General features: G+C 48.4%; 1 protein-coding gene across 4 annotated transcripts in view; it reads right to left on the bottom strand.

Annotated features, from left to right (window-relative positions):
- gse1b (Gse1 coiled-coil protein b) overlaps positions 1-12,485 on the bottom strand; it is a 663,364-nt gene that overhangs the window by 498,562 nt on the left and 152,317 nt on the right. Inside the window, exon 1 of one of the 4 annotated variants that reach the window (XM_072517863.1) lies at positions 9,239-9,464. The exons of the other annotated variants lie outside the window; for them this stretch is intronic. Coding sequence (XP_072373964.1) covers positions 9,239-9,259 — 21 coding nt within the window. The 5' untranslated portion in view covers positions 9,260-9,464. Of the gene's footprint in view, positions 1-9,238; positions 9,465-12,485 lie in introns of those variants that run through there. 4 annotated transcript variants of the gene reach the window in all.

Below are 12,485 nucleotides of genomic sequence, written 5' to 3'. Positions count from 1 at the left end.
GAGGCCAAAGAACCCTGAAAGATCATAGAGAAGGCTCTCAAAGAAAGTCCCATCCAAGACAGAGCAGCACGGTAGCACAGTGGTTAGCATAGTTGCTTCACAGCTCCAAGGTCCCCGGTTTGATTCCCGGCTTGGGTGACTGTCCGTGTCTGCGCGGGTTTCCTCCGGGTGCTCAGGTTTCCGCCCACAGTCCAAAAATGTGCAGGTTAGGTGGATTGGCTATACTAAATTGTCCAAAAAAGATTAGGTGGGGTTACGGGGATAGGGTGGAGGCGTGGGCTTAGGTAGGGTGCTCTTTCCAAGGGCCGGTACAGACTCGATGGGCCTCCTTCTGCACTGTAAATTCTATGATTCCATGAGTGCTTCCGCAGGTTAAGTGTTCGGTGTTGTGCCTAAAGATTCTCTCTCACTTCACCAGGCGAGTGTGAGACCTTTGCTATTACTTCCGAGGATCTACTGTCAGCCTCCAAATTTCAATCCCTGCACCATTGGTGTCGGAAATGATATATTTCTCCATCGTCCTTTGACATTTAATGGCATTGCCATCACTGAATCCTCCACCATCAAAATCCTGGAGGGTTACCCTTGAGCAGAAACTGAATTGGACCCAGCCATATAAATAACGTGGCTACAAGAGCAGGTCAGAGGCCAGGAACCTGCGGCGAGTAGCTCATCTCCTGATTCCCCAAAGGTCCCAGCGTGAGAGGGAAATCCCAGTCTGGCTGATGAGCTTCTAGTCTGTATTTTGCGAATTCTTCCCAGTCTTCTCTTATTGGCCAAAGTTTTTCCAGTTATGTTGCTTCTCTTTATCCGCTTTGAAGGCTTTCTTAAAATCTGCCTCTTCGACTAACTACATGAGAAACAGGAACAGTTGTCAGCCATACAGCTCCCTCAAGCCTGTTCCTCAATCCAGTAGGATCATGGCTTTTCCTGAGCCTCGACAGCATTTTCCTGCCCTGTCCCCATACCCCTTAGAGTCCAAAAATCGATTGATCTCAGCCTTCAGCTTACACCCAAAGGGGTGGGGATTTCCAAAGATTCACAATCTTCTGAGGGGGAAAAATTCTCCTCCTTCCAACTCAAAATGACCGACCCCTTAATCTTGAGAGTATGTCCAAATGTTACAGACTCTCATATTAGGGGAAGCAGCTTTTCAACATCTACTCTGTCAAGCCCTCTCAGAGTCTTACACATTTCAATTAGATGAACTCTTCTAAATCCCACAAAGTACAGAGCCATTCTGCTCAATCTTGTCTCCCAGGGCAACCCTCTCACCCAGGAATCAATCTTGTGAATTTTTGTTGCATCTCATTTCAGGCAAGTATATCCTTCCTCAGGTGGAGAGTCTAGAACTGTGCACAGTACTCCAGGTGAGATCTCAGCAAAGGCCTGTACAATTGCAGCAAAGCTTCCTTCCTCATACTCCAGCACCTATACAACAACGGCCAACCCAGCAGCACATTCACTTTCTGTATATCTTAAACAAGATATCCAATCCCGCTGACGGTCATTATTTAATAGTATCTACAAAACATCCTGTTTCGTCTATTCTACCAAAATTTATTATCTCACATTTCCCAACATTATACATTCCATCTACAACCTTCTTACCCTCTCACTTAACCAGTCTCTATCCCTCTGCAGACTCTTTCGAGGGGGAATTTCTCTCATGTCGGAGCAGGTTTAGGAAGTAGGCTAGCAGGGCAGCGTGCCAGTTGCCCGATCTGTTGCCGCCTCCACGTGGATTTTTTTGGGAGGCAGCTTCACGGAGAAGGAAGATTCCCGCTCAGCAGCGGCAGGAATGCAAGCAACCCGATGAAGGAGCCATTTGATGATGTTGACTGAAGATGCAAGCAACTTTGCCAGTGCCGTGCTGACAACACCTCGCCCCCCCCCCCCCACTTCAGAACCCTCCCACCTTAATCGGACGGCAGTTCGAGGCAACCTACTAAATTGGGTGCCTCCCTTAATATCCAAGCATGAGGTGTGCGACGACAAGCGGAGTCGGGACACAAAAATGGTCCCAGCATCGGGTTCCTGATGCACAGGGAGAAATTCAGCCCTTTGTGTCCTCCACACAGCCCATTTCCCACCTATATGTGTGTCAACAGTAAACCTGGGCACAATACGCTCAGTCCCCTCCTCCAAGTCATTAATATAGATTGTAAATAGCTGAGGCCCCAGCACTGATCCTTGTGACATTCCACTAGGTGCCGTCTGCCAACTTGAAAATTGCCCATTTATTCCTACTCTCTGTTTTCTGTCCTTATACCAATCCTCTATCCATGTTAATCTGTTACCCCAACTCATAAGCGCTCATCTTGCAGAACAATCTTATTGTCTTATTGAATGCCTTCTGAAAATTTAGATAATGCTTTTTGGTCGCCTATCTCAAATCTTTCTTTCTGGGGCTTGCTGTCTCTTTTCCCATACACCTCGGAGGAGCACCTGGTGGCATTTTGCTGTGCTATAGGTGCTATTAGATCACGAGTTGTCACATGTGGCATTTCCCTCCAGGGCTTCAGGAGTGGGGGTGGCCTAAAGAGGACAGCCTTCAGAAGCACAAGTCCCCTCACGTCTCCTCACACCTCACCCACAGATCAAACCTCCAGTGACAGCTGTCGCATAAATTAGGCTGTAGAGTAATTTTCATCTCATTTGCAGCTGGTTAATGTAGGATGGTGTTGTTCTTCCCAGAGGGAAATAATGCTATTTGGGGCATGTGATTTAAAACTAAGATGATACAGCACGCTTTTGATAGAATATACAGCAGTAAGCAGGCTTTGCAATTGTCTAAAGAATTCACCACAGGTAATTCAGTTATGAATATAGATCATAGAATCCCCACAGTGCAAAATGAGGCCATTCAGCCCATCGAGCCTGCACCAACCCTTCGAAAGAGCATCCCTACCAAGGCCCATGCCCCCAAACTATTCCCGTACCCCTGTAACTTAACCTTTTGGACACTAAGGGGCAATTTAGCATGGTCAATCCAGCTAACCTGCACATCTTTGGACTGTGGGAGGAAACCGGAGCACCCGGAGGAAACCCACACAGTTTCCAGATCAGAGGAGTTGGGACTGTGTTCCTTGGAGAAGTGAAGATTGAGGTTTGGCAGAAGTATTAACAATCGTGAGGGGTCTGGACAGAGTACATAGGGGGAAGCTATTCCCACTGGCGGAAGGACAGAATTACAGAATTCCGACAATGCAAAAGGAAGCGATTTGGCCCATCTGGTCTGCACCGACCCTCTGAAAGAGCACTCTACCTGGGTCTACTCCATCCCCCCCTATCCCCAACTAACCTGCACATCTTTGAATACAATGGGGAAATTTAGCATGGCCAGTCCACCTAATCGGCACATTTTTGGACTGTGGGAGGAAACCAGAGTACTGGAGGAAACCCACGCAGACACGGGGAGGAAGCACAAACCTCACACAATCACCCAAGGCCAGAATTGAATCCGCGTACCTGGTGCTTTGAGGCAGCAGTGCTAAACACTGTGCTACCGTGCTCCCGAGAGGGGACAGATTTAAGGTAATTGGCAATAGATACCCGAGGAATATCATTTTCATGCAGCGAATACTGGAGTTCTGGAATGCACTGTCCGATGGTGTGGTGAAGGTTGGTCCAATAAAGACATTCAAGAGGGAATTGAACTGTCATCAGAGAAGGAAGAACGCGCAGGGTTACGGAGAGAAGGCAGGAGAATGACACTGGGTCAAGTGTTCATTCGGAGAACCAGCACACACGCGATGGGCTGAATGGTAGTGGCGGGGGTGGCCTACCATTGACTGGTGACTGGTGTTGTAACAATTCTGCCATTCTGAGGTACCAAAACTTGAATGCAATTTTTCGCTTTCCTATTTGTGGTTGGCACTGAATCAATCTCCTGGAAATCCTCTGAAATCAGTGTGATTCTGACTTTCATCCACCGTGCGATTGTGCAGTTTACAATGTCACAGATGATTGCTGACTCCCGATGACGTCAAGTTCCATCCAAATTAATCACCCGGGTTACAAATGCAGAGCTGACAACCTCAACAGGAACTTATTAATGAGTTCCATTTGAAAATCATGTCACCGTGTATTGCAAAAACCGCAGAAGCTGGGGAGTCGGATTAATAGGTTCTGTCTTCATGAAGAGTTTAGCCAATTTAAAATAAAATTATTTATGAGCACAAGACTCAATGATGCAAATGTCTTTGAAATGCATCGTCATGTCACTTCTGCACAAGTCATGACATCAAAATGGCTCGAGGCCATTACCTCCAAACAATAAAAGGCTTTGCAAATGCGAAATAACAGTTTCCTCGTTAATCATGGATCCAACAGCAACAACTTGCATTTATGTAGCACCTTTGGTGTAGCAAAACATCCCAAGATGCTGCACAAGAGCGCCTATCAACCAAAATTTGATACTGCGCCGCGCAACGAGACATTAAGATGGATGGTCAATAGTTTGAGCAAAAAGGTCGGTTTTAAGGACTATCTTAAAGGAGGGGAATGTGGTGGAGAGGCAGCGAGGTTTACGGAATGAATTCCAGAGCTTAGGAGGAATGGTGGCCATGATTAAAATTGAGGTTTTACATTAGGAGTTTAGACAAGAGTCCAATTCGCAAGCCTCTTGATATCTTTCCATTAAAGCAATGATAAAGGATACTGTGTGGAGCATGAATTGGACACACATCCAAATTCCTGGCATGAATTCACAGCATTTTTTTCACAAGGAAGGTCTGGAGATATTCACTTATTCAACCCACCCCCACTAGACCATCCCATTTTAATGCTGCGGAATATTGTTGTGCCGAGCTGCACAGGTATTCCCAGCACTCTGGTACATGCTGGTTTAGCTCAGTTGACTGGTCAGCTGGGTTTGCGATGCAAGGTCAAAGCCAACAGCGCGGGTTCAATTCCTCTACCAGCTGAGGTTATTCACGAAGGCCCCATCTTCTCAACCTTGCCCCTCCTCCAAGGTGTGGTGCCCCTCAGGTTAAATCACCACCAGTCAGTTCTCCCCCTCAAAGGAGAAAGCAGCCGATGGTCATTTGGGATTATGGCAACTTTTTATTTAAACTGCGGTCCTGGATTTGCCTCCTTAAACCTCTCCTCTCCTCCTTAGAACCTGCCTCTTTGGCTAATCTATTGGCCACCTTTCCCAAATCTCCTTAGTGTCAAATGCTATGAGGTGAATATTCTGGTGAAGTGCCTTGGGATGCTTTACTCCATTTAAGGAGTAAGTTGATTGGATGTAAGTTGTTTTTGATCTGGACTGTGTCCCTCTCAGACAGACTTTTAAAAAAAACACCCGGGCCGACAATTCTCTGCAGAGTCCTGACCAACATCGCTAAAACAGACGATCAAGACACATCTCATTGCTGTTTGTGGGAGCTTGCTGTGCAAGCTGTGACTGTGGTGTTTTCTACATTAAATCGATAACGAAACCTCAAAAGTACTTAATTGGCTGTGAAGTATTTTGAGACGTCCCGATCGATGCTGTGTAAACAACACACTGAGACACGAGGGAAGCAGAGAGGGATGCAAACCAGAGGTGCTTATGGACACCCGAAAGAGTGGTTGACACTTAATAGTGCAAGACCAGTTAACAAGACAAAATAGAGATTTTGTATTTTTCAATGGTTCATTCATGTCAATATTTCAGTGGTAATGTTTAATTCTGGGAAGTTTGTAGTTGTGAAGGTCAGGTAATTACAATGCTGGGTTTTAGAGATTGTCCAAACATGTTAAAAGAAAATGGCAGTTCAGAAGGTAACCATGTTTACTTAATAGAGTCAGAGTAGAAGCGATAGAGCCATAAAACAGCAGGTGAGCTTACTTAGCTGAATAATTGGTGACGTGGGGCGAAATTCTCCGGAAACGGCAGGATGTCCGCCGACTGGCGCCCAAAACGGCGCAAATCAGACGGGCATTGCGCCGCCCCAAAGGTGCGGAATGCTCCGCATCTTTGGGGGCCGAGCCCTAACATTGAGGGGCGAGGCCGACGCCGGAGGAATTTCCGCCCCGCCAGCTGGCAGAAAAGGCCTTTGGTGCCCCGCCAGCTGGCGCGGAAATGACATCTCCGGGCGGCGCATGCGCAGGAGCGTCAGCGGCCGCTGACAGTTTCCCGCGCATGCGCAGTGGAGGGAGTCTCTTCCGCCTCCGCCATGGTGGAGACCGTGGCGGAGGCGGAAGGGAAAGAGTGCCCCCACGGCACAGGCCCGCCCGCGGATCGGTGGGCCCCGATCGCGGACCAGGCCACCGTGGGGGCACCCCCCCGGGGCCAGATCGCCCCGCGCCCCCCCCCCCCAGGAACCCGGAGCCCGCCTTGTCCCGCCGGTAAGGTAGATGGTTCAATTTACGCCGGCAGGACAGGCAATTTATCGGCGGGACTTCGGCCCATCCGGGCCGGAGAATCGAGCGGGGGGGCCCGCCAACCGGCGCGGTGCAATTCCCGCCCCCGCCGAATCTCCGGTGCCGGAGACTTCGGCAACCAGCGGGGGCGGGATTCACGCCAGCCCCCGGCGATTCTCCGACCCGGCGGGGGGTCGGAGAATGTCGCCCCAGATGTCTACACTTCTTGGAAAGAAGTGCAGTCCAGAGAGATCTTTTGTTTTGGGAGTTAGAGCTAGATCAGCGAACCCTGAAATGCTACGTCATCATGGAGACGGGCAGAGCTCAAGAAGATTCTCTGATTTTAATTTATTTGTATGTTTTCAGGGGGTGGATTGGTTGCAGTTTGCACCTCATGTGGTTTGCAGCTCACAGAGAAGCTGTGAAAGCTGTTTGCAGGATCCAGACAGTTAGGGCACAGTAAGGTCCTGGGGAGCTGAGAAGGTGATGGAAGGTCACTGGTTCCATGCCAGGCAGTTAGGGCTCAGAGAAACCGTGGGAGCTATTTCTAGGTCCGTGCAGCAAACTCCGAGACTGGAGTTTGGAGAAATCCAGGGACAGTGCTAACGTAGTGACGCTACTGGTCTCTGAAAGAGCTGAAATTGTGCCTGTGATTACATGTTAGAGTGCACCTTTGTGAATCCTGTGGAATGCAGTCTCAGGACAGGAGCGGTTGAACGATCGGAAATCGTTGAGGCAGTCTGTGTTGGAGCGACCTTTGAGGGAATTCAGAGGCTAGATCTTGGAAAGTGAGTGATTAAATCCCTTGTGAAGGAGGCAGAGTTTTAATGAAATATAATGACCCTCAGTGGACACTGACATCTGGGTGGGTTGCTTAGAAATCCATGGAATCTGGCTTGATCACTTCTGCCATTTAATATGCAGTGTGGGGGTGGCATGTGGTGCAGCGGATAACACTAGGACTGCGGCGCCGAGGTCCCAGGTTCGATTCCGGCTCTGGGTCACTGTCCGTGTGGAGTTTGCACATTCTCCCCATGTCTGCATGGGTATCACCCCCACAACCCAAAGATGTGCAGGTTAGGTGGATTGGCCACACTAAATTGCCCCTTAATTGGAAAACAAAATAATTGGGTACTCGAAATTTATTTTTTAAAATAATATGCAGTGTGGTGTGTTTGACCACAGTTTGTCAGTTAATTTGTATCTACCTTGTGCTGACTCTGAATGTTAAGGCTATAAGATAGATATTGCAGATTTTTACATTGCTGACTTTGTATCGTAAAGGTTATTTTGTTTGCTTAAATAAAAGTTACTCGGTTTGCTTAAAAGTGTGCAATCTTGTGGGCTTATTAGTTGGAAACTGGGATTTCAAACTTTGTCTCCTTCAAAACAAAAAGTTACTAGTCCATAACCAGATCGTTGAAATGATTTGAGCACAGGATCCAGACTGACAGGAATTGCCATGATCACAAGGGGCTGAATGGCCTTCTGGTGTTTCAATGACACGCCAGAGAATACTGCCTGGTTGAAGATGCCTCCTTTTGTTTGAAACATTATACTGAGGCCCTATATACCCACGCCACTATTCGGAGAAGAGCAGGGGAGTTCTCCTGGTGTGCTGGCCAACATTCATCCCTCAACGAACGTCACCGAAAACAGGCTATCTGCTCATTATCTCACTGCGTAGGTGGGGCTTTTGCGTAGGTGGGGCTTTGCTGTGTACAAATTGGCTGCTGTGTTTGTGACATTTCAAGTGGACTACACATCAGAAACAAAAAGTAACTCATTAGCTGTGCAGCATTTTGGGAGACCCTGAAGTTGTAAAAGGCGCTATGCAAATGCAAGTTTTTTTCTTTTTTCAGAGAGGAAGCAGGTAAAGAAAACTCTGCAGCGAACATGCCCGTGGTAGCTCGCGGATTCTCATCTAGAGTTAAACCCTTTGTGCCAAACAGCTTTCGGCCACCAACAAGTCATCAGGGAGGTGCCTAAAATGCAAGAAACTCTCCAGGCTAAGTTGCAAAGGAAAAAAGAGCGACAGTGACAAGCCCCTCCTCTACACACTGCAACTGTGGGAAAAGACACTGAGCGCAGACAAGCCACACAAAATGGTCAATTCAAAACCAGCAAGTAGCTCCTTCCCTCTGCAACCTGTAGCTCCACAGATTCCACCCCTAGCCTTTTAGAATCCCCCCCCCCCCCCCCCCCTCTGGATTGTCACCCCGGTCAGTTTCTCTATTCACGTGCTCCTGTTATCGCCCGACCATCAAAGAGATCCGTTTTTGCATTTAAAACAAATACATTTTGCAGTTACTGCTGTGAAATCCAGCGTTCAAAAGAAAAATAAGCACATATCAAAAGCTCTTCTGCACAGTATATAATTCGGTCTTTACTTGCCCGGGGGCTCTGTATCCTGATTTTTAATGTTGTAACGGTGCCAACCTTATTTTGAAGTCACATTGAAACTACAAAGGGGCACACAGGCGCGATTAGGAAATCGTGACCCAGGAGTGACAGTAACACGGTGGAATGCAAAATGAATAATAAGCCATAGGTTAAAAATACACTCAGCCGGCGTGCTGCAGTGTAACTCGTCCACTATTAGCACAGGACTTTCCTCCAATAGGTTCTTTTTTTACTCTCTTCCAGGGTCCTCAGTGTTTAACCGTGTCGAGGAAACAGCTCCTTGCATTGTTACTTCAACAAGTGGCAAAACTTTTTTCTTTTCCACACTCAGAACTGATAAAGACGCCCAGAAAATCCCCGTCTCTTCATCTTCAACAGAGCAGAGAGGCGCTGCCGGACATAACTTCCCCCTTTTAAGTCAAGTCGCTCAGTGACAACTTCCCAAACAACAACACCAACAAAAAAGCAACAAGCTTTCTCTCACCTGCAACCAGGCTCCCACCATCAGCTGCAACCCAATGAATCTCCAATCGTGTAGCAAAGCTCTCTCTCTCTCTCCCCCTCAATATGTGTGGAGCTATCTGTGATTTACACACAGTCGATAAACAATTCTGTATTTAATTTTTTTTTTAAAAAGCAGAGCAGAGGAACCTCTGGGGCTTTATCTCCTCACTCTCTGGCCTTACTCACAGGAGGAAAATCAAGGACTGCGAGCTAAAGCTGACACAACAAAGGACTAGTGAAAACAAAAGGAACATATGGCTCTAGTAGCAAAAGGCCTGTAAATTAAACATAAAGAGGAGATTAGATAATGAATGTGTATTCACATGCAGAGTTTTGCCTGAGGTGGAAGCTACCATCCCAGTTGTTGGGGGGGGGGGGGGAGCTGTCAGCGTTCACAGGAGAGATTTTGAGCACAAGGGGCCTCCTCGCTGCAAACCCAACTTTAATGCCCCTCATTATTATCCCCACCGGGGTAGGTCGCCAAGGTTTTGCTTGTACAGCAATGCTGAGTTGCTGTCTAGCTGCCAGACTGGAACTACCTGCTCTGTAACATCCACTGCTCCAACGCAGACTGCCAGCTGCTGTGGACATATGCATAGTTGGACTTCTAATGCCTAATAGGATTATAAAACTCTACTTCTTTCTACTGGGGTTTGTGACAAGCCACTTGTACCCCCGGCCCACCGATAACTTGTCCTGTCTAATTCGTCCCCTCCTCCAGCAACCCCCCCTCTTTTTTTTTGGCTGTTGTTTGTTACTCTGTTTAACAAATGCACAATTCATTTTTCTTTTCCAGAGAAACTGCCCATTTGTTTCCGAGAATGTGCCTTGACATTCTGACAGAGTGTTAGACAGTGGAGACAAATTGACCTCCTTCACAATTTGGAGAGGCAGGTGAAGGCTGCGCGACACAAAACACTTGGCACCATTTTCTTTTCATCGTTTCAGCTGCCCAACACGTGCAACTTGCAACTAACGTTTCATTTGTTACAGCGCCCTCACTCACTTACCCTTACACACACGGTCACTAGAACACACCGCGCATAAGGAAATGGTTTGCAACAGGCTAAACTCTGGAATTCCCGACCCATCCATACTGCCTCTCAACTTCTTTTCCTTTAAGAGACTCATTAAAACCAGCCTCTTTGACCGAGGTTCTGGCCATATGTCCCAATATTTCCTTACGTGACTCAGTGTCAAAGTCAAAATCCCTCCTGCAAAGCATCTTGGAACAATTTCATAGACGTGTAGAAGGAGGCCACTCGGTCCATCGAGTCTGCGCCGACCCTCTGAAAGAGCACCCTACCTAGGCTCAAGCCCCACTCTGTCCCCGTAACCCGACCTAAACTTTTGGACACTAAGGGGCAGCTTAGATTGACCAATCCACCTAACCTGCACATCTTTGGACTGTGGGAGGAAACCGGAGCACCTGGGCGAAACGGGGAGACTCACATGGCAGTCACCTGAGTCCAGAATTGAACCCCGGTCCCTGGCTCAGTGAAGCTGCAGTGCTAACCACTGCGCCACCGTGCCGCCCCATTACTTCATTAAAGATGCGACTAAATGCAAGTTGTTGTTGACGAGAACATTAGTTAGGCCATTCAGCCCCTCAACAACTCTTTCTTGTCGGGTGTACAGAATCCTAAACCATACATGCTTAATTGGCTGTTAAGTGTTTGGGGACTGACAATGTAAAGGGCACTATCTAAATGTAACTTCTTTCCTTTCAATCCCACCATGTTCAAATTGGCTCCACATATGTGGGTCAATGTCATACTTCCCCAGAGACTTCATTCATTTGTTTTTCTTGGCGTTAAAGACATGCCTTGAACTTGGCACAGCCAATCTTCAAGGGGACTATCAAGTTAAGCAGAGAAACGCATAGCACGGTAGCACAAGTGGCTAGCACTGTGGCTTCACAGTGCCAGGGTCCCAGGTTCGATTCCCCACTGGGTCACTGTCTGTGCGGAGTCTGCACGTTCTCCCTGTGTCTGCGTGGGTTTCCTCTGGGTGCTCTGGTTTTCTCCCACAGTCCAAAGTGTTTCAAAGATCTTGTGAACCTTAACCGAATGCTTTTCCCAGGTTGAGGATTGATGAGCTGGGCCTGAATTTTACCCTTTGGGGTGTGACCTAAGTCGCCGGCTGGGAGCAGATCTAAAAGCCGTTCCTGGCAGAGAGCGCGTTATCGCAGTATTACGCAGGATGGCCAATTAAGGCCCACCCAGCGTGAAACGCATTTGACAGTTGGACTCACGCAGAGCGAGGGTAGGAATGCATCCGGCGCTAGATCAATGGGTGGGGAGGGGGGTGCGGAGTTTAAACACTGAGGAGGCAGCTCCCTGAGACTGCCAGGGGTTGTGGAGGAGGCTGCGGGAGCTGTCTGCAACCATTAAAATAACTTTCCTGTAGTTTGGCAATGGCCTCAGTACCTGGTGGTCATAGAAGGCGAGAGGGCAAGTCGGGTGGGCACTCCGCTCCCCCCCCCCAGTTTCGCCGATGAGTGCCTGGGAGTCCTGGTGGAGGAGGTCAGTGTCAGGCTGAATATTCTCATCCCCAGGGACAGCAACAGAAGGCCGCCTCAACTGACCAAGAAAGGCCTGGGCATAAGTCGCTGTCCAGATCAATGGGCAGGGGTAAGTGCCGAGATAGCATGGACCTGTCTGGAGAGGTGTACTCAGGTGCCCGTTCCTCTGTGTGTTCAGGGTTCTGAGTGTATATGTCAACTGGCACTGAAGCCTGACCATGATGGAATGTTAGTGCAGTTGACCTCAGCGCATTGGAGTGGGGTGCCATTATGAAATGGCCCGGATAATGCCCAGGTAGGAGGTGATCTGGAATGGGCAGTCAAAGAGAGAGAACACAAGCAAGGTTCTCTATTGTTCCCTGTCAGGAGAAGACAAGTCACAACACCACAGGGGAATCCCAAATCTGCGAATCCTCACAACGCATGAAGTGATGCAGTGGAGTGTGGCCACCTTGCTCCTCCAGCTGTGGTGAGGGGGGTGTCTCAGATGAGGGCAGGAGTGCAGGTCACGTGCCACAGGTACGGGCAACATTACAGGCTCCTCCCTTCAGAAAGTGAGCTGTGGCAGCTGGAGTGCCCATTGAAGCTCCATTGCAGGTGGCACCATTGCAGCAGGTCTCAATTGACTCCTCAGCCCGCCTAGCATTGATAGTGACTATGATGTTTGAATTCACGGATCTTGTGCCTTCCTCCCACAGATGTG

Source organism: Scyliorhinus torazame, chromosome 10 (assembly GCF_047496885.1).
Source record: "Scyliorhinus torazame isolate Kashiwa2021f chromosome 10, sScyTor2.1, whole genome shotgun sequence".
NCBI lineage: Eukaryota > Metazoa > Chordata > Chondrichthyes > Carcharhiniformes > Scyliorhinidae > Scyliorhinus > Scyliorhinus torazame.
Note: the sequence above shows the minus strand (reverse complement) of the source record. Positions and strands in the feature narration are given on the sequence as shown.